Below are 26,558 nucleotides of genomic sequence, written 5' to 3'. Positions count from 1 at the left end.
CGAGATGTTAACATTAGTATTAAAAATTATATAATGGTGTCCAGATAACTGCTGACATGTGCCAATAAAATCTATGTCTATGTTTCTTTCAAAAATAAGCTTCAAGAGATTTGTGAATGTGGTATTAAATACATGGTCATCAGCCAATTAATTTTACAGGATATGCCACAGATATTAAAATCTCTAAGATGTTCTGAGTAAGCCAGTAATTATTCTTTAATGAACTGAACAGCTACATTAATGAAGTTTAATTCAATAATCTTATAACAAAAGTACCAGCCAGTGTGCAACGGATTTTCAATAAATCCCGGTAAGATGTATAAACTGAAAAACAACATTATAAAAAGCAATATTATAGAAAACAACTTTCACTTTATATGCATTAAAATTCCCTGACACCAAAAGAACTTTACCAAAAGGGGGAAGCATTGAATAAAAGAGTTTATCACTCCAAGATTTCAAAGTGAGTCAGGTCATTCTGGAGGTAAATGCTTATACAGTTCTCAGGCAGATTTCACTACCATAATAAACAAAACCTGAAACAGAAGTGCTCAAGTACTCTCGGGACATCTGGACACTAAATGGACACTATATGCAAGGCACATGGCTGCATGTAACCAACACCCCCTCCAGCATGCCCTATTCGGAAATATATGATAATCTATTTCCCCAATATAAATAGAGATAGACTCATTTATAAATTTCCTATTCATGTTCCTTCCAACACTTTATGTGAACCTACAAGTATCACTATACCCACTAAACGTACATCCCAGATCTAAAACTTCACTCTGTTCATATGCTGGTTGAGCCCTAAATCTCAGCAGAGTTGTGGCTAATACCTACTCTCCAGTTCTTCAGACTTGCCCAGGATAATTAACAAAATGCTGGTAATGAACAAGTCCCATCCCCCCAAAACAAAGAATATCTACAAGTGCAAGGAAAATAGTTTCTTCCATCTGCCCCATTATATCTAAGCCCCCTCTCAATCTGAAGCAGTCAGAGTGGATATTATCCCAAATCCCTCAATACTGAGGAATGAACAAACCTAAAGGGTGGGGGAGAAGGAAGTAACCATGGATCAATGCATTGTTATTGTAGGCACCATCAAGTAGTAATGGAAGAACTTGTAACACTGATATAAAGATAGTGGTTACCAGTGGTGAAGGCAGTGGGGGCAGTACATATGAATTAAGAACACAGGGCATTTTTAGGGCACTGGAATTGTTTGGTATGATACGCGCAATAATGGATACATGACATTATATTTTTGTCAAAGCCTATAAACCTGTACACCGCAAAGTGTAAACCATAAACTACAGACCTTGATTAGTAGCAATGCTTCAATTAAGTTCATCAATTGTAACAAATGTACCTCACTAATGTAAGATGTTAATAATAGGGGAAAATGTGTGTGTGGCAGGGAGAGAGGCTATACGGAGATCCCCTGTAATCTTTTTTTTTTTTTTTTTTTGAGGTACTGGGCGCCAGGGATTGAACCTAGGACCTCATATGTGGGAAGCCAGAGCTTAACCACTGAGCCACACTGGCTTCCCTGAGTTGGTTATTTTCTTTTTTCCATTTGTTTTGCTTGTTGTTTATTTTTGTTTTTTCAGGAGGCAGCAGGAACCAAACCAGGGCCTCCCATGTGGAGGTGGGCACTCAACCACTTGAGCCACATCTGCTCCCTCTACTTTAAATGTTTCCTTTTTTCTTCCTCTCCCCCACCATGCTGTTTTTGCTGTGTTCATTCACTGTGTGATCTTCTGTATCTATTTCTCTTTTCTTGCATTCTCTTCTTGTCTTTCTCCTCTAGGATTCACCAGGATTCGATCCTGGGGACCTCTGATGTGGGGAGAGGTTCCCTGTCGATTGCGCCACCTCAGTTCCTGGTCTCTACTGTGCTTCACCTTGACTCTCCCCTTTGTCTCTTTTTGTTGCATCATCATCTTGCTGAGTGACTCACTTGCGTGGGCACTGGCTCACCACGTGGGCACTCGGCTTGCTGCACAGGCACTCGGCTCGCCACAAGGGCACTGGCTTGCCGCGTGAGCAATGGCTTACTACATAGGCACTCATGCAGGCACTCAGCTCACCAAGCAGGTACCCAGCTCACTGCATGGGCACTCACGTGGGCACTCAGTTCACCATGCAGCACTTGGCTTGCTACGTGGGCACCCACATGGGCACTCAGTTTGCCATGTGGGCACTCGGCTCGCCATGTGGGCGCTGGCTCGCCACACAGGCATGCTTTCTATTCTTCTTTTTCACCAGGAGGCCCCAGGGATCAAACCTAGGTCCTCCCACATGGTAGGCGGAGGCCTTATCACTTGAGCCACATCCACTTCCAGTGGATGTTTGCTGTAACTTTTGTGTAATCTAAAACTTCTCTAAAAAAAAGTTTATTATAAATTTTAAAAATAAAATGTCGTGACACCTATTAATATATTCTGTTGCTATAATTATTTTATTTGAAGTACATTAGCATCAAAATGCTGATTATGCTGGCAAAACTTGAGGTAAGTCAGATTCTAATACCGTTTGCCAAAAAGGAGGCATTAGGGTAATGATATCACACACCCATCTAAATGATAAGTGTTCATTCTAAATACTAGCCAACTAGAAAAAAGTATCATCTGCACTATTCAGTGTAAGTTCACAAATATTATATATGCTTACTATAAAAATGTTTATGCAATTATCGATTCAGTGCTACAATAAAACCACACTGAAAGAGACAATGCTAAACAAGCTTTGCTTACACGTATTTAATCAAAAACAAATCTCTGAGGAACTTATTAGAACACCATTTTTCAGAAAAGAAAACTGATGCCTAACTAACTGGCTGCAGTCAATAGGTCAACAATCATAACAGAAACCCTTCTCTCACCTACCTTGTAGCAATGCATGGTCCAAATCTACAACCAGCATTACGTTACCAAAAAAAAAAAGTGGAGACAATTACTACAAATTGGATTTAAAAGATGTTTTATCATTGAAGAAGGAAAAATATTAACTCTATTCAATTAAGAGATGGAATCAGAAAAATGTGAAAAATGCAGATATAAAAAATCAGCAATGTACAAAATATTGATATGTTAACAATAAAGTCACTATTACTAAATGTAATGGTTATAAATGTATAAAATTTTCAAAAGCTTAAAATATGAAATGAGGTACTGATAGAAAACAAGTAACATTTTGTTTTGCTTAGGGGATACACCTACATCCCCTAAATAGTCCCTAAAGTATCAAGACAGCCAACGAGTTTCGAAAATTGTTTCAGTTGCAACATAATATTCTCAAGCAGAATAATACAACAATCTAAATACAGATGGCAGAAAATATTACACAAAAGTAGTATTCCTACTTATCATCCTGTGACCACGTATAAAAATCCTAGCAGCACTTCATACGCTTTCTGGATAAAAGTAAATTTTAAATCTAAATAATGTAACATTTCAATCTACAATAACATTGCAATCTACATATGAGCCTCAACAGGTGGATGTAAAAGCTTAACCTAGCTAAATTATCACCCACTCTGCAGAATAACTTCTTTGCTGTAATTTCTTCTCAGAGGCTCAAAACCTCTCCTACAAGATAAACATATGCAGCTATAGTAAAAAATGTCCCAATTACTTAAGTGGAAAAGTGTTCTAATCATACTGAAACAAACATGTCTTCATGACTTTAAATAAAAATTGTATCATGAAATAGGAAATTATTAAATACAACAATGAAGCTGTGGTTCTCTACATCCACACATAAGCCAAATTGACATTAAAAATTTAAAAAAAGTAACATTTGTTGAATCCTCTTTGTGCTAAGCATGTAAGGTAGCATCTCTTTTAAACTTCAAGAATATTTTATCTCTAATATGAAATAAAAAACAAGACCTCTAACAGAAAGGTTAAGTAACTTTCTCAACCCATCAGTGGCAGAATGAGTAGCAGAACTGGGATTCAAAGCCAGGTCTAACCTCAATGCCTAAAATTTATAGTATTTCTAACTGATTAACTTCTCCTTAATGAGCTGACACCTTTATTTAGATAGGAATTTCAAAATCAAAGGCCAATAGGATCCAGGAACACAGCATAAGTACAGAAGCTGAGTAAAAGACAATAGTAGTAAGGTCTGTGGCAATCTAGAGAAAACATCCTATCTCAAGACAGTAGCTACTACTCAAATCAAGTGGCTACTGCAATGCAGGACTGGACTCAGCATCTAGCCATGATAGATCATTTTTCAAAAGAGGCTGGAAATCCAGACTGTTTAATGTAACATATTCTTATTTTTAAATGTTGCTAAATAAAACAAAAATTTAAATTACCATGGATATGTAGTAAAACTTATCTTGGGCCAAATTTAGATTGACATAATGCATGATTCCAGAAGTATTCTAAAAAAGGCCACATGATTTCAATGTTCTGACACACTTATGAGCAGGCTGTATCTAACTCTGGAAAGAAGAAACTTGCCTATAGGCATCCTTACAGTTTTCACAATAAGCAAATACTCTGCTTTCAAGTCTTTCTAACTGCCATGCGGCTTGTCCCACCACACGGCTTATTCTCCTGTTGTGAGTTCACTGTTCCTACAATGTCCTTTCCTGCCCCAAGTTAACTCCTACTCAAAGATCAGATCTTACTTCATGTATTACCTCCTCAATGAATTATTCTGACTCCTACAACAAATCGCCCGATTCTAGGCTCTCCTCTATACACTTGGCATAGTTACAATTTTATATTTGAGTGACTGATTAATGTGTCTCTTCCCCATTAGACTGCAAAGTCCATGAATATGTTTGGTTTGGCTCATCTTGGATTCATCAGCACCCAGTAGACACATCACACACAGCAACCACTCCACAAATATTTGCTGAGGACAGAAAGGAAGGTGGGAAGGAAACGAACACCCTAAGTAAAAAAAACAACTATCTCCATCTTCTGCTGGTCTGGGTCCTAGACCAACTCCAGAACAATACTGGCCACTATAACAATGAGATGAACAAAACAAATTAATCAATAACCAAATGAGAATGAAGGAAGGTTTATAAAACGGGGAATGGAGGGGTACGTTACTAATGCCTCCTCAAACTGACCCTCCTCAAACTGAAAGATGATGGTGATATTTTCACATCTCTAATAGAGACAATGGAAATTTATTTAGGTTTACTATCAGGAAAACTGTTCCCCAATAAAGATTTAATACAGAAACTACGATGTCTGTTAGAGTTGATTCAAATGAAGCTCTTAAAGGAAAGCTTTCAATCTGTACAATTTCAGGATGTAATTATTTTTTCAAAATGAAGACAGCAAGGAAATGGAGAGCCAATAATAGTCCATGCTTCTATAAGAATAGAGGCAAGAACAAACAGGGACTAGGGTTTGTGACCCTTCAACTACAAACAAGCTAGATTAAAAGGTTAAAATGAAGTGGTTCTCCTATCAATGCTTATAAATATTACAAGAGTGAAATGTGATTATCTTATTCTTTCTCCAGCAGGATCATATATGGGTTTCCTGCTACCCAACTAGCAAAGACAGGTCTCGATCACCCAGTCTTATTACCATATTATGAAAAGCATTATCAAGTATTCTCAAACCATACCTCTAAGGCAGCTTTTCTTAAAGTGATTCTGTACAACACTAGTTCTTCCCGGAATATATTTCCAAAAGGAAGAGGGAGAGGTGCAAACTGGGATAAAAATACCTTGGGAAAAATGCATACTATTACAAATGCATAAAAATGCCTTCTAATTTAAATATTCAGAGAATTAAAAACAATGAGATGTCCGTACCACAAAATTTGTTTTATCTAATGTTTCTTAAACCTATGGAACCCAAGTGTTTTAATTACCCAACTGCTAAAGCAAACACCATACAATGGGTTGGCTTAATAAGAATTTACTAGCTCACAGTTTCAGAGGTTATAAGGCTTGCTTCCTCCAGAGCTATCTTTTGGCTGGCAGGCAATCTTTGGGATTCTTGACTTTTCTGTCACATGACAATAAACATCATCTCCTTTCTCTTCCAGGTTCGGCTGACTTTCAGCTTCTAACTGCTCCCTGTGACTTCTTTTCTGTGTCCAATTTCCTTTGTTTATAAGGATACTTAACTCTTATGGATTAAGGCTCACCCTCATTCAGTTTGGGCACATCTTTATTAATAACATCTTCTATACATCTTCTATAGTCCTATTTACAAAAGAGTTCACACCCATGGGTTCTTTTGTGCTGATTCAATCTCCAACACCAAGTAACACATTTGACGAAAACCTCGTAACTCAGAAAAGCCTTCTAGCAACACTTCAATATTTTCACAGATCATTCGTCTGGAAACTTTACTGTGAAACACAAGCCGCCTTGGCCAAAGTCAATAGTTAACCAAAGATCCAATTATAGGGAAGCGGACTTGGCCCAATGGATAGGGTGTCCGCCTACCACACAGGAGGTCCGCGGTTTAAACCCTGGGCCTCCTTGACCCGTGTGGAGCTGGCCCATGCGCAGTGCTGATACGTGCAAGGAGTGCCGTGCCATGCAGGGGTGTTCCCTGCGTAGGGGAGCCCCATGTGCAAGGAGTGCGCCCCGTAAGGAGAGCCACCCAACGTGAAAGAAAGTGCAGCCTGCCCAAGAATGGTGCAGCACACACACAGAGCTGATGCCAACAAAAAGAAACACAGATTCCCAGTGCCGCTGATAAGGATAGAAGCAGTCACAGAAGAACACACAGCAAATGGACACAAGAGAGCAGACAACTGGGGGGGGTGGGGGGGAGAGAAATTAAAAAAAAAAATCTTTATTAAAAAAAACATAAATTTGAGATTCAACTTAAAAAAAAAAAACAATTATCTGAATAAGTGTAAAAGATTTCAAGTTCAAACTGTTCTATGTTTTCTCTTCCCTTCCACAAATGCTAAGTGAATCAGGTCAAAAGTGACATAGATTCCAACTGGGTATTAAAATATTACCACTAGTAATGTGACCATTTTAAAGTATTTTGTTGCAAAATTATACAAGTATATCTTTTGTGATTATTTCTTTAAAATCAGACAGCATAAATTAGTTTGAATTAACTTTGCTCCTAAGTATATTTATCAAGAAAGTCTCCGATCAGTAAATACAGCCCTATTTTTATTCTGTTCAAATAAAATAAACTGTCCTTAGCTTTAAGAAAAACTGCTCTGTAAAAAAAAGCACCACTGTAGAAATAGTCTCTGACTTCACTACGTGCATAAAAGGTGAGATAATGAAACCAATGGCATGGCATTTCAGAACTATGAGGGTGAAAAACTAAAGTAAAAACAACAGTGACAACATTCAACAAAAAACTTATTTTGATGGCTACCTAAGGATAAAAATTTCAGTTCCACTCTAACTCATTTAGGGAATGATCTGTAAGCAAGTTGTGCCCCAAAAACAATGTCAATAATTGAATCACAATAGAATTTAAGCTAACTCTAACAGTCATGAATAGTATTTTGAAGTCAGGAAAAATAAGGCCAGATCTCATATGATGGGTGCATCTTTTCTTACTAACACTTGTCCCACATTCAGCAGACTCAGGCAAGACTAGCTTTCTTGCTGTTCTTGACTAGGCCTCAGTCTTGACCCTTGCCTCTGTCTCTCATGAAATCATGGACTACTCAATAGTCACCTCCTCAGAGAGGCCTCTCTGGCTACTCTGTCTAAAGAAGCTCCATCTGTCAAACTCAGGATCATATTACCAAGAAACAGAATAGAGTCTGACACAAGTGCTTAAAAATACTTGTTGAATGAATTAATGTATCTACACACAATTTCAGTAAGACAGACAAATCTGATGACAATCTAACAAGTATATTAACAAAATTTCTAATACCCAATTCCAGTCTGCAGTACAGAAAAAGGAAAAAATCCAACTTTAATAATCAGTTTCTTGGTATTTTTTGCTATCTGCTTCTGGAAATGAGGAAAGCATAACAAATTCCAAGTATATAATCTATATCTTAATTCTTAGAAATCACAGAAAATAAATAAATGATTCCATGTCACATTAAGTCCATAAAGATCTGATGATTCACAGAGACAAAACTGAGTTTGGTATTTGTGTTCTAAGTATGCAGGTACTCTTAACACATATACATAGTGTTTCAAAGTATAAAAGCTATAATGTTTTATAATGTAAATACGCAGAATAAAGTTAACAGAAGTCCTGCTCTACATCAGTACATCCTATCGTTGGTTAAATAAAAATTAAAAGTGTTAAATACGATTTGGTCATAAAGCCAAAAATAACCATCATTAGGGAATTAAAAAAATAAAAAATAAAGTTAGCTGGAAGTCAACTAAAGGTTTATATTTGTGGACATTCAAGAATTCTGTTAAGTATGTATTCATAAGTATTACATTAACTATTTAAAATACATTACATATTTTTTAAGAGTGTAAGACATAACATTTTAAAGAACACAAGCTATTATGGCAAAAAAACTATCCCAAATTGAACTATTTTACTCCTCTCACTGGCTTTAATACTCTTAACAGGGTAGCAACTGTCCTATATATAAGTTAAGGAAAACATGTTTATTTAAACATACTTAGTTTAAAAATAAAAATATAAAAACCAGGGCACTCCTGTATCAAATAATTCACCAACAGATCTATTAGCACAACTGGTCATTGAAGATAAATTCTTAAGAAAATACCAGAGAACAAAAATTTTCCTCAGTATCTGCTACTCACATAAACTGCCTGGGACTAAAGAACCTCTGCAGTCACTAGTTTACTTACCGTGACAGATTTCAGTGTCATACCATGGTAGGTGCCCATTGTGTCAATTTTGAAGCCCTCCGTTTCTATTTAAAAAAAGAGATTTATTCTTAGATTTTATATATCTCAAGATCAATAACAAGCATACAGTAATAGTCTACATATCTCAGTTCAACAACATAACAAAGCCTTGAATCTATTCTACATATAAAGTTAAATTACACACTTAAGATTAAAAAAGCTTTATGAAGGACCTAGTCTCATGTATATATTTAATACATTTCAACAAGCTTACTGTATAGAAGTTGACTAAAACTGTCTCTGCAATCAGGTTCAAAGGTCATGTAGTTGGTTGGGAATATAAAGAGTTAGACTGAACACTTTATAACCCCAGATTATCTACTCGTAATTCTCCATTACAGTACCACTAGAAGCATCCAGGATCACGAGAAGTCCAAAGTTTATGAAAAATTGTGTTCCAAATGTATAATCATAAGGCATTATGTTACACATTTTGTAGAAAAGTAATACTTTCTGTCTGTTCTAGGACAGAGTACAAAATATCAGGGGCTAGCAAACTTTTTCTGTCAAGGGCCTAGAGTATAATGGAAAACTGAATTGGTTTTTGTGCCCAAGTTCCTGGAGAGGTTACCGCTGTATTTCTGGAAATTCCTCTGTTAGGAGTTGTCTTTTTTCACTCAGGGTGGCCACAGGACCACACCTGATATCCAGAAAGACCAACCACGTGAATTAGGGGATTGGGGCTTTGCGTCATGTCATATTAGCCCAACCTCCCCTCCCCAACCTGGGGTAGGGGTGGGAGAGCTTGGGAGGGGGTGGGTTAGCATGGAGAATGGTTCCACCAATCACGCCAATGAAATGAAACCCCACATAAACTCCAGACACTCAGCTCAGACCCTCCTATTAGAGGAACTTTCACAACTGATAATATACATCTCTGTGCCAGCAGGGCATGTTCTGACTCCAAGACCATTTACCCTAATAAAACTATAATCTTATGTATAGCACTTTCAGTGAGTTGTCAGTTGTTCTGGGAATTACTAATACTGAGAATGGTGATGAGAACCCCCCCAAATTTGTAGTTAGTTGGTCTGAAGTACAGGTGGCCTAGGCCCCAAACTTGTAACTGGTGCCTGAAGGACAGAATTGTCCTTAACCTGGAGTTTGGTTTCACTCCAGGGAGTCAGTCAGAATAGAATTGAATTGAGTTATTGCAGTCTGCACTTGCTGAATGAACTTCTTATACACTGGTGTTAGAAGTTACTGAAGTTGCTGCAGAACATACAGAAATTTCTGCGACCCTACAGAAGGCCATACTGTAAACACTTTACACACTGCAGGCCAGAGGGTCTCTGTGACGACTACTGAATTCTCCAGTAGCACAGAAGTCACACAGATAATATATGTAAACAAATGAGTATGATCTGATTTGACCCATGGGCAGCAAGTTTTGTTCTGTGGACTGTAGTTTGCCGATCCCTGCTTTATTTCATGCTTTCAGAAAAATATTACAGTGAATAAAAGAACAGACCACTGTCTTTCTGTAACATATATTCATGTCTTTATCCAGTAAATGAAGACAGCACACAAAATTTACCACATCAAGGCAATATATTCTTTAAAAAAACAAATGAAGAGTTCAGATTATGCAGGAAAAAAACAAAAAACACACCAGTGTTAAACTTCTAGTTGCTTCTATCTCATTTTTTCTTGAATCAATTCAAGATACACAGAATTCCAAGAGCAAGTTAAAGTAATGGTAGTCCCACCACACTAACAGAAATGGTTCACTATTGCATTACCAAGCATACTACACAGACTATCAAAAAATAAGTCCTCATATCACTGCTCCAAATCTATGTTCTTAAGTTCTCAATTTATACATTTATAATTGAGTAAACATGGTATGATATATAGAATCTCTACGCTAAAATAAATAAATTTTCTAGCAACAGATCTAGTATTAATAACAGGTATATAGCTTACTATATACCTGGTACTATTCTAAGGAGTCTATATTTATTAACTAATTTAATCCCTAAAATAACCCTAAGAAGTAAGCACTACTACTATTATCAGTATTCTAATTACACACATGACAAAACTGATACAGAGATCAGTTAAAGTACCTCGCCAAAGTTCCAAACAAAAAGTAAATGTGACACAGGCAATCTGGATGCAGAATCCATGCTTTTAACCAAGGGATGGCAAACTTTTTCAATAGTCACAGTAAACAGTTTTAGCTTTTACAGGCCATACAGTCTAAAAACAACTCACTCAATCCTGCTATCATAGCACAAAAGTAGTCTGGAAAATATGTAAATGAATGAATTTACATTTTTATTGGCTGTGTGCCAATAAAATTTTATTTACACAACATACAGTAAGCCAGACTGGCCAACATACCTAAGTTTATTGACTCCATTCTGAGCCATCAATCTACACTGCCTCTCAAGTTCAATGCAACCATAGTAAAAGGAAGATGAAAATTAAGCAACTTGCCTTCTTTTCCTTTGAATCTTTCCTGGTCATATCTGTTGTAGGCAGCTGGGATAGGCTGTTTAGTACGCAACGTGGGATCCTGTAGAAAAATGAATTATGAGTTGTATGTTAAAATTTTTAAATTTTAGTTATTTGAAACTAATTAAAATCATTATGTGGGTACATATTTTTCAAGCTTTTTTCTTACTGTAGCCAGTAAGACAAAGACTGGGGAGTAGATCACTAGTCACTTGATGCTAATTTTCAAGGCATTTTGTTACTGCTAGAAAATTACCATCCCTATCAGAGACAAGGGCAAAGTACTCCAAATATACTTGCACCAAGGCAAAAAGTAAAACAATTAGAAACTTCAAAATACGTATGCTTTAATAATTTCATTTTGGTTACTTAAGGGTCTTTAGAATAAAAACCTTTTCCTTAACTATTAAGAAATACTTGGGTGACTCACAAGTGTATAACTTAAAAAAATGACACTGAACACATGACATAACAACATTCTCCTTTCAATTATTTTTTAACCAAAATATTTTAATTCAAATATGATTTAGCAGATATTTTAGAGCCTTTTGATTGACTTATCCAGCAAATTGTTCATCTTTAAGTTAAATAAAGATGATAAATCCACTACATGTGTACAGAGTAAGACTAAAGAAACAAAGGTGTTATTTCTTTTTAAATACTTAGAAAAGGCTGCATATCGAAGGTGCATAATTTATTCACAAATTCTTTATCTAAAATTTGTAGTCTTTAATAATCTAAAAAAGCTTATTTAAAGAACATTCCAAACTGCTTGGGAAGTTCATCATATTCATGAAGACTGAAATGTTCATTTTCTTACACCTTTCAATAGCACTGCACACCAAATAATTATTCCAAATAAAAGAGACTTACCCAAACTGTCACTAGGTAAAACTTCGAAAGTCATTTGCCAAACATTAAAATTTTCAAATATTCTAATGATTACAGAAATATACAGAAAGAATATTCATGGTCAGAAAAATAATGATCAAACCACTTTAAGATTTGACATGTTTCTCATCAACCACTATTCACAATGTTAACCCACTCATAATTACAAGCACCACGTGCTTTACCATCATAGCATTTATCCCACTACCTTTTTACTCTTCTCCATCTCCCACTAAACTATAAGCACAAAGAGGGAAGGAACTGTATATCTTCTTTTACTCTTGTGTCTCAAGATCTCAAAACACTACTTGACAAATAGCAGGTGCTTAAATACTTGCTAGAAAGTGAAGGCATTTATCTAAATACCAGCAAAAATCCACTGCCTCTAAACATTAAATACCAAGAATTTTATGGACAAATAAATTTTGCATAGACTGTATCAGTACTCTTCGCTATTTCAATAAAATTATTTAAAATGTACATAAAATAGAAATTTTACTTCTTTCCTTTTGAATCATATGAAAATAATTAGAAGGATTTTCAATAAAATCAGAGGGTATATTGAGTTTAAATATAGGCTAAATGTCATTCATGAAATTTACTTTGGAAAGTTATGCAGTACCTCAAAGAGTAAGGCAGTCAAACCTCAGAGCAGCCGAAATTAAGACACAATGAGAATCCATATGACTGGTGATCAAGAGAAACATGATATATGCACCAAGATGCCACAGACACCAATGATTTCAAAAAATGGCCCCAAACTGGAAGGTAACAGGGATTTATATTTGTAGCAGTTGTGATTCTCCCAAGCAACAGTGAGTTGGCTCTTTAACTAAAATAATTACTTAAGAGAGCTCTTCCTAATTAAACCCTCTCAGATTCTGACCAAAACATATCTCCACTTAAAAATTACCATAAAGTAAGCAATTTTTAATGGTGGGAGGGTTTTCACATTTTAAGTAAATAAAGCAGCAAAAGGTTTAGGACTTACTGACTAAAATACAGTGGCATTTTCATTAAAATTATTTACTATTTAAGTAGTAAAAAGACTCTTACCACAGGTGCTGCGTTTGGGGCTGGCCGCTGTTCAGGTGCACGCCCTTCTTCTCTGGCTTTTACTGACTGAAGAATTGCAAAAATATTCTTGGAAAAATTCTAAAATATAAATGGATTTTAATTAAGTCCTCTTTTTTTTTTTTTTTTTTTTTTTGTTGAATAGAAATATTTATTTTTTTTTTTTTTGCTCCTACATATATACTTTTATTTTTTTTTTTTAAATTTTTTTATTTTTTATTGACTTTGTAATAATATTACATTAAAAATATATATGTGAGGTCCCATTCAACCCCACCCCCCCACCCCCCCTCTCCCCCCCCCCAACAACACTCGTTCCCATCATCATGACACATCCACAAAGTTCACTTAATAAACAATTTAAGACTAAGTTTTCTTCCTATCAATTCTTCCCTATTTTATCATAATGAGATGTCATTATTATAAAAACAAAAGTAAAAACTGACTAAAGATATTCATAACTTCTACTGGGAAACTGATCCAGAAATAAATTATTATAAGCCCAGTATTCTTCATTCCAGTATTTTCATTTTTACTTAAACTACAAAACTGACTTTAAGTTTATTCATATTCTGCATCTATTCAAATATTTAACCCTGAAACAGGCTAATATTTAAATAAAATTAAAAATTAACAAATTTTCTGTCAAAAAAAACTTTCTCATTTTGAAAGAAATCAACAACTATATCTTCTAGGTAAAATAAACTCCAGTGCTTATTTCAGACTGCTACACTTTACATGAAATGTTGTAAATTTTGATACTGTTAGGGGTCAATTATCACTTTTCAAAGTCTTGCAGAAGTTGGAAAATATTTACAAATAAACCTTACACACTTTTGCATGAATAATCTTAGCAACATTCAACACAGCTGACTACCCTGACTACTTACTCTTTCATGAATGATTCTTCCTTGGCCGCTGAGATATTTCTCTGTGTTTTTCCTTCTACATGCCTAACAATTTTTTTTTTTTTTTGAGGTACCAGGGCCAGGGATTGAACCTGGGACCTTGTATGTGGGCAGTCGATGCTCAATCATTTGAGCTACACTGGCTCCCCTGAGTTGGTCCCCTCATTTGTTTGCTTGTAGACTGATTTTTGCTTGTTTTTAAGAACTGTCAGAGATAGAACCCAGGACTTTCCACGTGGGAAGCAGGTACTCAATGGCTTGAGCCACATCTGCTCCCCTCTAACAGCTTTTTTTGAGAACTCTTCTTATTCTGCTTATTAATCACTCAACATTTTAAGAAATATGTATTGGGGAACATATGTGTCTCAAGCAGTTGAGTGCCTACCTCCTATATGGGAGGTCCTGGGTTCTGTCCTCAGTGCCTCCTAAAAACAAAAACAAAAACAAACAATGAGAAGACAGATGGGGAAGCCGATGTAGCTCGGTGGTTGAGTGCCAGCTTCCTGCATATGAGGTCCCAGGTTCAATCCCCAGCCCAGTACTTCAAAATAAATGAGTAAATAAAAAGAAATATCTCTTAAGTATGTACTTATAAGCCAAACACCAAGCTAGGACTTGGATACAACCACAACCAAGAGAAACAGTCCCTGCCCTTGTGAACCTTGTATTATAATGAGGCAAACAAAGATAATCACAGGGTATGGCTAAAACAAGTGCCATGCTAGAATAACACTGGGTATGTAAGGGTCCCTCATTTCATCGGATGGTTAAGGAAGGTCTTGTTAGGGAGTAATGCATAAGCTGAAAAATGAAGAAATAAATACTCCATGATGAAAATATCTAAGGGAAAAGTGCTTCAAGCAGAAGGATATTAGATGCAAAGGCCATGAAATAGAAAAGAGCTTAGTAGCTACATGGAACAGATATGTGATCAGTCGGGCTGAAGTACAGGGGTGGCATACTAATTTTCTTTCAGGTCCTCAAATGCAACAATTTCTCTTTTCTACCAGGTAAGTACACTGTTCCCTCATTTTGGAGAATTCTTCCCACTTTATCCCTCACTACTTTTTATTCTTCAGGTATATTCTTTTCCTTTATTGTCAATTAAATTAGCTGCTTTTCCTGGCTGTCAATCCTTAATGGCACATATCACAATTAGGGCCTATTTAATTTTCTGTCTCCTGCCAAAGAATATAAACTCTGTGAGAAATAGGACTACTACATCTCTAGTCAGTGCCTGTCTTGTAGACGTTAAGTATTTATACACATAAGTGCAAAAAAAATATCTATTAGGTTGGTGCAAAAGTAATTGCAGTTTTGCATTGTTGAAATTTGTCACTTGATATTGGAATATAATACATTCTTATGTTATACACCATTTTAATGTGCATTTCTTGCTTTAAGGTTTTTTTTTGCTAATGACTTATTACTTGCTTTTTATTTTATATTTATTTTAGAATATGGAAATGATGTTAGACAAAAAGCAAATTTATTTGAGTTCAAAATGGGTTGTAAAGCAGCAGACAACTCACATCAATAGCGCATTTGGCCCAGGAATTGCTAATGAACATACAATGCAGTGGTGGTTCAAGAAGTTTTGCAAAGGAGACAAGAGCCTTGAAGATGAGTGTAGTGGTCAGCCATCTAAAGCTGACAATGACCAACTGAGGGCAATCATCAAAGCTGATCCTCTTACAACTAAATGAGAATTTGCCAAAGAACTCAATGTCGACCATTCTACAGTCATTCAGCATTTGAAGCAAATTGGAAAGGTGAAAAAGCTCAATAAGTGGGTGCCTCATCAGCTGACACAAAATCCAAAAAATCGTCATTGTGAAGTATCGTCTTCTCTTATTCTACGCTACAACAACGAGCCATTTTTTGATTGGATTGTGACATGCAACAAAAAGTGGATTTTATATGAGAACTGGTGACGATCAGCTCAGTGGTTGGACTAAGAAGAAGCTCCAAAGCAAGTTTGGTGCAAAACCGAACTTGCCCCCAAAAAAGGTCACAGTCACTGGTGGTCTGCTGCCAGTCTAATCCACTGCAGATTTCTGAATCCCAAAGAAACCACTGCATGTGAGAAATACATGCTCAGCAAATCAATGAGATGCACTGAAAACTGCAACGCCTGCAGCTGGAACTGGTCAACAGAAAGGGACCAAATCTCCAAAACTCCCGACCGTATGTTGCACAACCAACACTTCAAAAGTTGAACAAATTGGGCTATGATGTTTTGCCTCATACACCATTCACCTGACCTCTCGCCAATCAACTACCACTTTTCAAGTATCCTGACAACTTTTTACAGGGAAAACGCTTTCATAACAGCAGGATGCAGAAAATGCTTTCCAAGAGTTCATCAAATTTCAAAGCACAGATTTTTACACTACAGGAATAACAAACATATCTAGCTGGCAAAAATGTCTTGATTATAACGGCTCCTATTTTGATTAATAAAGATGTGTTTGAGACTAGTTAACAAAGATTTACAATTCACGGTCCGAAACCGCAATTCCTTTTGCACCAACTTAATATACAAAATGAGAGGCAGCTTGAAATGTGACTATTAACATCGCCCTACTTATAGTACTAACTAATTTCTATATTTTCTTAAGCATCAGGTAAAGGTCTCAAGTCCCATTTACATTCTAAAAAATTACTGAGAATCCCAAAAACGTTTGGTTTATATAGGTTATATATACACCAAAATTTGCCATATTAGATATTGAAAGTGGGACATTTTTAAAAATTATTAATTCCTTAAAATATAAAATTAAGTGTAAATCTAAGTTACATATTTTTATGAAAAATTATTTTCTAAAAATGCAAAAAAAGTACTGATGAGAAAGAGTGGTATCGTTTTATATTTTTGTAATCTCTTTAATGTCTGGCTTAATAGAATTGTATGCTTATGTCTCCTTCATTCAATATTCATTGTGGTATCTTGTTTTAGGCAAATTATATGAAAAAAATCTAGGCAGTCTGAAAAGGGAGGATAATTGTATTAGCTTTTTCAGACAGTTGTGGATATTTTCTTTGATATCATACCAAAACACAATGAGTGGTACTTTCTTAAAGGCTATTACAATGTGAAATCATATCCACAAACTTTCTGTATTCTGTTATTTAAAATCCATTGGTCTATCTCGCACTTTGAATGGATCTTTTCCCCATACATGATTGTGTAGCAACATGCATTGGTCATCTGGAAAATTTCAGATTGCTGAGTTATTCAAATTCCAAACATTAACACATTTCATTACATGATAAGATCAAATTGCATTCATTAATATCATGGCTCTCATTTGAAGAGTCTTTAAGAACTGAGAAACTATTATGGTCACAGTAGCAGAAAGGAACTTTCCAAAATTCTAATTTTCTCATGAAAGCTCACATTTCATCACTAGCAACAAATGCTGTCAGTTGCTTTCCTTTCAGGAACAGGCTTACTTCCTTTATTTTCAAAAAAATGTCTGCCAAGTACCCAGGTATGAATAACATTCAAACAAAAACGTTTTAGTCCTACTACGAAAATAGTTTTAAAACTTATAAAAACCAAGTCTCAATATTAAAAAAATAAAATATTGAATGAGACATGCACTCTAGAAGATCAATCAAAATGTTATTATAGCTATTTTAGGGTAGAATTACAGACATCTGTCATCTTTCTTCATTGGTCTCTTTTTATGAAGATTTTAACAATGAACATATATTAATTTGTGTAAGTTTTTAAATGGCATGAAATGATCATGTTGATTTGAATACTTGTAATAGACACATAACTATAAAAAAGAATGTGTTTAATATTTCTTGTAAAATTATGAACTTGTCTTTCACTCTTGGAACTCAGAAAATAAGACCATACTAACTAATATTAATGAAGGTATACTGAAAAGCTTAGGGTATTTTAAGGGTATGAGTACCGAAGGATATTTTTATAATTTACCAGCTAAATACAGCATGCAGCATATAGAAAAATTGAGTCAAAACATTTGTTTTTTATTTTTAAAACTGTTAATACTCACAGAAGCAAATCTAGCTACCAAGCAATTCTTAAATTATTTTTAAAAAGTTATAGTGGTACCACAACATTAAATTATATTAGAACTAGCACTGAAATTTAAAATGATGGTACAATCCTGCCACCTACAGCTCAAAGAAAAATGTTCATCTAAGTTATCTGAAAATGTAATGCTCGACTAAAAATAAGGTGGAGCATACCACTTAGGTTTTTATTCCTTTACTAGAGTTTCATATTTTTCAATAATTATACTGATCACTGGGTAATATTAAGTCACAATATTATTCACATATCAGCCTTACTAGGCAGTGAGAATGCGTACCAATGCATCAACTTACTACAAATACAAAAATGGGAAATGGAAGTCTCCTCATGTTCTCAGATTTCTTTGTAAAATTCTAAGCTCTGGAGAATGGTTCTCAATCTCTACCTCAAATACTTTTGGAACAAATCAAAGTACAAAAGGAAAGGAAATGATTCTTTTCCTCATATCCTCTTTACTAGTAGCTATGTTCCTACTAAAATTGCATAGTAAATTTAAGACCAGAGCCCCAAAATTCCCCAACAAAACCAGTCTGCCTATTACACTATTAAAGTTCACTTTCATCAGTAACCTCCCACAGTTCTTCAAATGCTCTTACCAAATCACCACTATTATCCACTGCCCATTAGGGAAGGTAATTAATTTTTTTTTTTAATTGGGGGTTGGAAGAGGGAAAGTCAGAGAAAATATGTGAGTGAAATAGAAATGATGTCATTTTTTTGAAGCTCAATTAATACGAATCCAGTAACTTTCAAATTTTTATCTTTCGAAATTTAAAGTGTATACTTCCTTTGAAATTTGTTCCTTTCCAGAAACAAAAGGCATAAATGTCTATGCAAACGTCTGTATAAGAGTGTTCCTTAAAGCACTATTTGTAACAGTGAAATGCAAGGAAGCGAATGAGGTAGACAGGAAGGAAGAAGAGAGGGACAGAGGAAGGGAGAGGGGGAAATCTCACAATTTTGGAGCCAAAAAAAATCTCTATTCATAAAAAACAAATATTGTTACATCCACACAAAAGAATATAATGTATGAAATATACTTACTAAATATTTGCTGACTAATTTCCATAAGTTCTCTACTTTGTGCGTGTGGGGGGATTGATGATACTAATGAAGCTCACAATCAGTATTCCCCGTGTTCACAAGGTTAAAAAAAAATCTGATTTCAGGAGAAAAGTGGACCACTCTTTGGATTAACAAATAATGTGTACATAAAGGGACTTGCATTTTCAATCATATTTTTTCATTAGCTTCTTTAGTGACCAACTATTTGCTAGAATGGAATGATAAATATGGTAACGTAGAAACTACATTATTATAGCTCTTTCAAAAAGAGAAAAACCTGAAACCTCCTCCTAAAGTATATTTTAACCAATAACAGAATAAACACATGTATGCACTTCAATGAATAAATTAAAAATTTTAGTTACCTTTCCCGTGCTTTGTAAGATAGTTGTTCTAGTCCTCCATACTCTCTCTCTGCTGACAATATCTCGGGTCACATCTACCTCAGCATCCACAAAACTCCGTTGTTTAAGGGCAGTTATATCATCATCTAGATCAGTCTTAATAGTAGATCTTTTCTTAGCCATAATTTTGGCTTTGATTGCAGCAATTTTTTCCACTGACATAGCCTCAGACAAAGACCTGAAAGTAATTTCTTTTTTTAATTTTCACAGCAAAGATCCCTCAATGACAAAAATATATTTTCTTACATTTCTAAGTTCCTAATAAAAACACCTCCTTTTTAAAGGGCAATAATTAAACTAGTCTTATCTATAAAACTGACATGTTATAATCAGATGATAAATGGTTCATGCACTGGTATTGTACTCTTTAAGCAAATTACTAATTTCTTACAAGGATCAATGAGACAAAATTCTTCATGTATTTTTTTTATCTCTTCCTACCAAAAAGCAGCAGTCCATTAATATGGGTGCTTTCCTTTTTATTTTCTGAGACTTTTATTTGTTAAACCCCATCTATCTATGAAATTATACATACCCACATGCACGTAGGCAACCCTGAAAGGGTAATGAAAATTCCATTCCATTAAGAATTCAAAGCTTAGACTTTTCCTTGAAATTTATTTCAGGGTTTTCAACCTATATGTCATAGTATATAATGACACAACTTTAGAGGTGACAGAGGTTCCTTATCCAGATGCCCCATAAACATATACACTCCGTTTACTTGCTAGAAGATGAAAAAATATTTTCAACAGTCTTCTTTTCCTCCTTTACTTGAAATAATAGGCAAAACAGCAGTGAGAAGCTACGCTTTCAGAAGTATAAAAAAAAAATCAACACTGAAAGTGTAGATTTCAAAGGATGATAATCTTAAGCTTAGTGTATTTTTAATCATGTAATATGGGAAGAGTTAAGAAGAGTATGACAAGCTTAATAAGAGTTCACAAAAATATTACTTTAGCCACAAGATGAAAATCTTGAACTATGGCTAAGCAAAATCTGGAAAAAAGACACAAATTCCAGCAGGTTTAAACACAGAAGTATTAAATACTTTATATTAGGTATGTAGGTACTTTCTAGCAAATGCTCAGTGTACACTTGATATTTCAACTTATTTTGTATAAAAATTTGCAACTTTTCCCTAAAATCTAAAGCATACCAGCAATACCTTGGATCAAATTCAAATACTTTCCTAAACTATAATCAAGTCTTAAAGTCTGCATTCGACTTTCACTTCCAGCCAAGATGAAGTGACAGGGATTGGATCGACTCTGCTGTCTTGAAATGACTAGTCAAAATATAAGAAACTTTAGTTTTCTAGACACTGGATATCAAGCAATGAAGGACAATGATTCTTAAGAAATGAGATATAAATGAGGCAAGCCTTATGACTACCCCCAGTTTACTGCCTTAAGGGTTTCCAAGACATGGCACAGGAAGAAAACCCAGCTGAACTTAGCAGATTCCCTGAGTTGAGGAAATGGAGCTGAGCGTGTGGAAAGACCAAGGTCACTAGAATTCACAGGCTAAATACCTGAGAAAAAGAGTGCCACACAGAGCATCTCCCTTGAGTATTCCAGCAAAGTATAAACACTTACATATGAGGAAATTATCTAAGGTAGGGGGAAAAAAGCCATCCATAAGGATTACAGGAAACAATACTCACCTCTCACTCAGGGTCAAGAATACTACCTGTTACTACTAGACAGACTGAAAACGTCATATTAATGGGGCTTTAGGTAGAGTATCCAGTATGAATGGCCTTGCCTCAGCAATAAAGCATAATTATCCCTAACTGAACATTGATCAAATAGAAAATTTCTAAGTAATTTAACTTGTCTGAAAACCAAACCAAAGATTTATAAGAATATAAAAATATCTAGGGAAGTGGATGTGGCTCAACTGATAAGAGTGTCCGCCTACCATATAGGAGGTCCAGGGTTCAATACCCAGGGCCTCCTGGCCCATGTGGTGAGCTGGCCCACAAGCAGTGCTACCGCGCTCAAAGAGTGCTGTGCCACATAGGGGTGCCCCCTGCGTAGGGGTGCCCCACACGCAAGCAGTGCACCCTTCAAGGAGAGCTGCCCCACGCGAAAAATGCAGCCCGCCCAGGAGTGGTGCTGCACACATGGAGAGCCGATGCAGCAAGATGACGCAACAAAAAGAGACACAGATTCCCGGTGCCGCCTGACAAGAATGCAAGCGGATACAGAACACACAGCGAATGGACACAGAGAGCAAGCAATGAGTGGGGGGAGGGGGCTGAAGGGGCTAAGGGGAGAGAAAGAAATAAAATAAACCTTAAAAAAAAAAAAAGAAAAATATCTAATACTCAACAAGGTAAAATTCACAATGTCTGGTGTCTAAGATTATAATTAAGGATTACAAGCATACAAAGAAACAGGAAAATATGAGCCAAAATGAGGGAAAATATCAATCAATCAAAACCAACTGTAAATTAGGACAGGTGTTTGATTTAGCAAAGACATTAAAAGCATTATTATAACAATATTTCATATGTTCAACAAGTAGAACATGGGATATATATTGAAAAAAAGACCAAAACTTCTAGACATGAAACCTATCAAGTTTCATCACTTTTTTTAAAAGTAGATTGCAGAAGAAAAGATTAGTGAACTTGAGAACACAATAGAAACTATTTTAAATTGACTAAAATAATCCAAAAAAGAAATAGAAAAATAATACAAAAAGAAAACAACATCAGTGAGCTGTCAGACCACATTAAGCAGAGTTGAATAACTGGAGTCCAGAAAGAGGGAAACAGAGAAATATTAATACATTTGAATAAACAATGCCAAAACTTTTCTACATCTGATGAGAATTATAAACCAAAGGGTATCCCAAAGAAGGTCAATGGATCTCAAGCAAAGAAACATGAAAAAAACCTGAAAGTTACATCATAAATCAATGTCTCAAAACCAGTGATAAATTTTTAGTAGCAGTGGTGGGTATGAGAGTCAACACTTCATAAAAAGATTAAAAATAAGAATGACAACAGATTTCTCCTAAGAAACAAGCAACCAAGAAGGCAGTAGAATGAGATAAAGAAGTTCCAAGGGTTTGAGTAATTAAAAACAAAGACTGAAGAAATTTCATGGAAGTTTATTAAGATATATAAACTTAAAAATATTTCTCCAGCAAATGTGAGAAAGCATGATACATTTGAATTAACATCAACGGTGATATTTCTTTCAGAAATGTTACTTAATATGTTTTGTGTCTTACATGAAATTTAAAACTGTAGCACTCTTAATGGCCAAGACAAAAAATTTCAGTGCTAATGAATATGGTTGCAATTCACATAAAAGAAGCATCTATTATAAAATGAGTAGTAATACTGGATGGTTGATTTGTTTTTAGCCAACTTGGCTTCATTTTGGTCTTCAAATAAAATGGCCATCATAAATGCTGTGATAGTCACATTTTCCTAGGTTGTATGTGCAGGTCGCAGCAGAATGCCCTTGGTGTAGTCAGAGCCACAAGACGTCTGTTCCTTCTTCAGCATGCCTGCAAGGATGGTCTCCTTCAGTATACCGAAGTTAAGCTAAACCATCAACATCACTAGTGTTTTAAGATGTTATTTACTGGACAACAACAAAGGAAGGATATTAGCTTTGTAGCAGAATTTCCTGCATGTGTGATAACTAATCTTGTTTTATTTTTTGGATGGCAACTGCGACATCATTACAACTTCTGTTTTGTTCATCACATTAAAAATTTGAGGAGTATGCACTTGATAGAGCACCTTCAGTGTACTGTTTCTCATTAACATTTTTTAAAATGAACTCACTACAGACTTCATATAAATTTTCTCAAATACAGTTCCTTGAGACATACAAACAATGTGTAGTCTTCACTTACTAATTACAAATGTTGGGGCCTAACGCTTAAAGTCCTCTTATTTTAAAGTTAGACAGACAACATAATGAAATTTTTAACTATTTGTATGTAATTTTGAAAGTGTACTACTTTACGGTAAAAGTGTTTTTCATTTGTTCATTGTTTTTATTATTTGTGATCATGTTGTCTTTCAATACAGGCATAAACCTTCCACTCTTGAACAAAGCAGATGCTTTTTTCTTTTTTAGAAGTACCATGGGTTGAACCCAAGACCTCATACATGGGATGCATGCGCTCAGCTACTGAGTGCCCCTTTCACTGGGCCATCTGCTTCCCAATGAAAGTTGGTTTCTTCATAGGTTTGTTTTTTGTTTTTAGGAGGCACCAGGATCAAGTCCAGGACCTCGTACATGGAAAGCAGGTGCTCAAGCATCTGAGCTACATCCGCTCCCCGGAGAAGGTTTTTAAAAGAAACAACTGCTCCTTCACCTTTTATTTCTTTTGTAAACAAAGCTTTTCTTTAAGAACGTTACTTTAAAGTATTGTCTACTGAATAAACAGTTGACACTTACCATAAAGTGAAGATTGTTCTACTGCATGTAGAGTGGACCATGCAGATTTCTGTATGTTTTCAGGATGTATCATTAGATAATAAAGTCTTTTGTGAACAAGGCCAGAAAAAAAAAGACAGTAAAACAACATCTTTAAAGTATTTTAAAACTGTAATCTAAGAATTCTGTATTAGGCAAAAATCTCATTCAAAAGTTAAAGCAGGAAGACGCCATTGGAATAGGTAGGCAGGGCTCAATTATCTTACAAAAACAATGGAGATGGGGCAAAAAACTGTCCAAGGGAGCAGCTCTGGGGATCTGCAGATGAGGAGAGTGTTGTGCATCATCCAGGAGGGTGAGGGACAGAGAGACAAACCAGGAGTTACTAGGCCCCATAGCCAGGAACAGAACTTAACTTCCACCCTCAAAGTGAACTTCCTGCATAAAACCCATGACCCAGACAATTGAGAAGGAACAGACATCTTCCTTCCTGGGAAGAGTGAGGGTTCAGAGTGGTTTCTCTTCAGTGACCTGAGGGAGCAAAGCCTGCTTTGAATCTCAGATCTGGCTAGACCAGAATCACAGGTAAGTGGAAGTTAAAGGAGACACTCCACGGAAAGAGTCGCTGAAGAACACTAGCTGCTGGAAGTTCGGGAAACTGCATGAAGAAAAACTGCTTTTTGGAAGCTCTGAGGTCCCAAACCCCTTGGATCTGATCCATGAGTGAGTCCTTGGCCCTATTTTGATAACTTAAGCTGGGAAATTTTTAAAAACTTAGAGAATTGAGAGGTGAAGAATTCTGTGTTTTATTAGCAGTATTAATATTATTAAAATAATGAAAACACTCTAATAATGCTCTAATAATAATTGAAGTGATGAATGCATTAACTATGTGATTACACCAAATAGCATTGATTATACACTTTAGGTGAACTGTACGCTTTATTAATATATATCAATAAAACTGATTTGTTAAAAAATTAGAAGTAAGCTGAACCAAAAATCAAAGAAGAACCATGAAACAAAACCAGCAGGCAAGAGAGGGAGGAATTGACTGTCAAGAGTAAATCACCAGCATAATCAGATGCCTGGATATTAGCAAAAAATTACAGCCATATTAAGAAACAAGAAGAGATGGCCCAGTGAAAGGAACAAACCAAAAACCCTGAGAATACACAGATTTAAGACAACTAATCAGTGATAATCACACAAATCTAACAAGTCAATTCAAGGAGTTTAAGGAAAACACAGCTGAAGAGATAAAGGATATTAAGAAGATACTGGGGGGGGTGTCCTCTGGGAAGATGGCAGGCTAGAAACAGGATGCTCTTCTCTCTCAGAAAAATAGCTAGGGATAGACAGAAATGGCTTAGAAAAAATATCTTCTAGGGTTTAGGACACTAGGGGAAGGCTGGACAACAAGTAGAAGAGACAGAGACTAAGGAAAAGAATTGCAGTAACAAAACTGTGAATTAAAAGTTGCAGCTGCTACTGCCGGCACCCTCCTCCACAGTAAAGATACTTATAAATACTCAGGCCTCTGGGATAGCAGCTACAGACAAAGGGGGCCCAAAGGAACCACCTCCCCAGGAAAGGGGAAATAAGGGGTACACAGCTTAAGGCTGACTCAGCTTCTGAGCCACAAATATGGTCTTTTAGTCCCACAAACTCTTCCAGGCTGGCTGGGGATGCATCGTGTCTTGCCCTGGGAGCCTGCAGGGGACTAAAGAGATCGAAACTCTCAATCCGTCTGTATTAACCGAGACAGATTTCTGAGAATGCACCTCCCCAGGAAAAGGGAGAGAGAGAAGGACACGGCCTGAGGCTGACTCAGCATTTGACCCACAAATTTGATCTCATAGTCCCATAAGTACTTCCAGGATGGGTGGGGTTGTACCACTATTTGCCTTGGGAGTCAGCTGGAGACTTAAGAGACCCTGGACTAAAGAGACCTTACCCTCTCAATCTCCCTCTCTACTACCTGGGACTCATTGTTGAGGATAGAGGGGAGTGGAATTATTTCCTACCCAGGAAAAGGAAAGGGCCGCCAACAAAGGGTGGAAAACTATCTCCAAGAAAGTTTCAATTACGAAGCTCTTAGCCTCCAGGGAGGAACCTATATCACACTGATCCAGTCCCTGTTGCAGCAAACACACTCCAACTAGGCATTGAACTAAAAAGGTTACCAAACTGTGCCATCTGCTGGTATACCAAGGAAATGCATGTGAGGAAATTAAAAGTAAATAAGAAAGAAAGGCTTTTTCTGGCCTTTATATCCTCACTCCCCAAGGCCCTAGGAAACGGGTTTGCAAAGCGGGTCAGGGAAACATTACATTTATATGTCAACAAAAAGATTCAAATACCAGGAATCAATATGCAGAAAACTACAAAAAAATGCTAAAAGAAATCAATGAAGACCTAAACAAATGGAAAGACATT

At 35.9% G+C, this 26,558-nt stretch overlaps 1 protein-coding gene across 1 annotated transcript in view; it reads right to left on the bottom strand.

Moving 5' to 3' along the window:
- Positions 1-26,558, bottom strand: part of CDC73 (cell division cycle 73) — a 141,603-nt gene that overhangs the window by 89,001 nt on the left and 26,044 nt on the right. The window contains exons 7-10 of the mRNA XM_058274892.1: positions 19,669-19,885; positions 13,241-13,339; positions 11,276-11,354; positions 8,774-8,838 (exon numbers count right to left, since the gene is read on the bottom strand). Coding sequence (XP_058130875.1) covers positions 8,774-8,838; positions 11,276-11,354; positions 13,241-13,339; positions 19,669-19,885 — 460 coding nt within the window. The remainder of the gene's footprint in view (positions 1-8,773; positions 8,839-11,275; positions 11,355-13,240; positions 13,340-19,668; positions 19,886-26,558) is intronic.

The sequence above is a fragment of the Dasypus novemcinctus genome, chromosome 13 (genome assembly GCF_030445035.2).
Source record: "Dasypus novemcinctus isolate mDasNov1 chromosome 13, mDasNov1.1.hap2, whole genome shotgun sequence".
NCBI lineage: Eukaryota > Metazoa > Chordata > Mammalia > Cingulata > Dasypodidae > Dasypus > Dasypus novemcinctus.
The sequence above is the reverse complement of the archived record's forward strand: the minus strand, read 5'-3'. Positions and strand labels throughout refer to the sequence as shown.